The 2,051-nt window shown below is 41.0% G+C and overlaps 1 protein-coding gene across 1 annotated transcript; it reads right to left on the reverse strand.

The window, feature by feature from the left end:
- Positions 1-1,059: 1,059 nt before the first annotated feature.
- Positions 1,060-2,051, reverse strand: LOC148101207 (zinc finger BED domain-containing protein 4-like). The gene is made up of 3 exons (XM_087845482.1): positions 1,466-2,051; positions 1,186-1,404; positions 1,060-1,067 (listed from the first exon to the last, which is right to left on the reverse strand). The coding sequence occupies exons 1-3, from the start codon at positions 2,028-2,030 to the stop codon at positions 1,060-1,062; spliced, it is 792 nt and encodes a 263-aa protein (XP_087701608.1). The 5' UTR covers positions 2,031-2,051.

Raw genomic sequence — 2,051 nt, forward strand, 5'->3', positions numbered from 1 at the left:
AAGGCTAAGAGGAGTAGTTTTGCTACTACAGTGGCCAAGGTGGAAGGGAAGATTGAGCCAGTGTTGAGGCGAGAGTGGTTCAGTTGTGACCAAGGTTTGCTTGTTTTGTGGAGCACGGCATATGTTGGATTTGTGTCCTTCATTTGAAAGAAAGTTGCACTGTGAAAGATTATCTTTTTTGAAAGAGAATGGTGTGTGTTTTGGTTGTCTGCGCATTGGGCACAGAAGCAAGGACTGTAGGAAACGTCTCTTGTGTAAAGTCTGTAAACAGAAACACCCCACACTCTTACACATCCACTCCAAGCAGAGGGAAAGTGTTTCAGTGCAAACTATAGGAGGGGGAGAACCACCAGATGAAGGTCCTTCATGTGCTGTGCAAAGCAGTGGTGTTACTGGGGCCGGTGAGCAAAATAGTGCTCTGTCCATAATACCAGTTAGGGTGAAATCCAATAAAGGTAATCAGTCGCTGATAACCTATGCTTTTCTAGATCCTGGGAGTTCAGCTTCATTTTGTACTGAAGGGTAGTGATGGTGAGATGAAGCCTCATGATGAACTGAAGCTTTCCACCCAATTGGTCGACTCATGGTTCGAAGCATTGTGATGATTCATTTGCTCTACTGCGCCATCAAGTGGACAATACAAGTGAAGCGGGCTCTGTGATTATAATGATGTGTAAACCTCTAAACTGAATTGTTTTTTATGGTTATTAATCCCAAATATTGTCTCAGTATGTCTGATACAAAAGAGAAAGTGGAAACTATCAGTACAGAGTTTTGGTATGATTGTGTAACTGCATAATCATGCTTATGTACATCTCAATAATGACACAAACTAGTGTGTGGTGCTTCAAGTTGAATAAATAAAGAAATTACTTTTGTTCATGACACCAATAACTAAACTCTAAATATTAGTTATATTTAATATTATACTAATTTTATATTATATTAATTTAATTAATGTTTGTGTATAATAAATCGGCAGCTTAACACAGGAATGTACATGGAAACAAAAAGGGAGGGAGTTGTGATGTGAATGTGCTTGTGACTTTATAACAGTGCTCATGACACTAGGGAAAAGTTTTCATTTGTTTTTATTCAAAAATAGCAGCTTTTCCACAGTGCTGGGCTTAAGACGGTTCCTCTTTTTTGAGAGGATTTCTCCTGCTTTTGAAAATATCCTCTCACAGGGCACAGATGAAGCAGGGGTTGCAAGAAAAACCACAGCAAGTTTATACAAGTTTGGATAAAGAAATTTGTGTCCAGCCCAGTACTCCAGCGGATTCTCCAGTCTGCCAATATTTGGTTCATGGAGGTACTTCTGTACTTCAGCTGTTGCATCAGCAGTAGCATTTGGGGTCTTTGTCTCCAGAACAGTGGTGTCCAAACGATGCCACAGTTTGCTACCTAAAACAAACAGAATGTAAGTAACTAAATACAATATAATAATCGAAATGTGCTCATATACCTTGAGTCACAGGCTGAGAAGCTTTTGATGATGATGCTGCTGCTGCTGATGAGGCCACGTGCCGCAAAATAGCAGCACATTCAGAAATAAGTCTCTTCTCAGCATCCATTGCTTTATTTGGGCTAAAGAAGCCTATTTTTTTTAACCTTGGATCCAGCAATGTTGCCAGTGACATGATGCTCATTGACTGCAATGTGTAGAGCTTCTCCTTTAATTTTCTCCTTAGACACTCAACCATGGTGGAGCTCTCTGGAGTTAAAACAACTCCCATTTCCTCTTCATTTAGTGCATGGTGCAACATTGTTAGTAGTGGAATTACTTTGGATCCAGACACTCGCTTTTCCTCTGACAGCTCAGTGGTGGCATCATTAAATGGGGAGAGTATTTTAAGACATTCTGCCATAAGGTCATACTGTTCAGAGGATAGTGGGCAAATATCAGTGTGCAGGCCAGCTAACGATGCTCCAATAGGCTCCCTGAGTTCATGAACACGTTGACGCATTTGGAATGTGCTGTTCCAACGTGTGTCCACCTCTTGAATTAACTTCAGAGCAGGCCGGCCCATTTGCTCCTGTACCTCTGTCAG

This window comes from Neolamprologus brichardi, chromosome 9 (assembly GCF_056152115.1).
Source record: "Neolamprologus brichardi isolate AB-2024 chromosome 9, ASM5615211v1, whole genome shotgun sequence".
NCBI classification, from domain to species: Eukaryota; Metazoa; Chordata; class Actinopteri; order Cichliformes; family Cichlidae; genus Neolamprologus; species Neolamprologus brichardi.

Coding starts and splice junctions, on each gene's coding strand:
- LOC148101207 (XM_087845482.1), bottom strand. CDS start 2,030: ATGGGCCGGCCTGCTCTGAAGTTAATTCAAGAGGTGGACACACGTTGG. Junction 1,405..1,465: donor TTCTCAGCCTGTGACTCAAG/GTATATGAGCAC, acceptor TGTTTGTTTTAG/GTAGCAAACTGTGGCATCGT.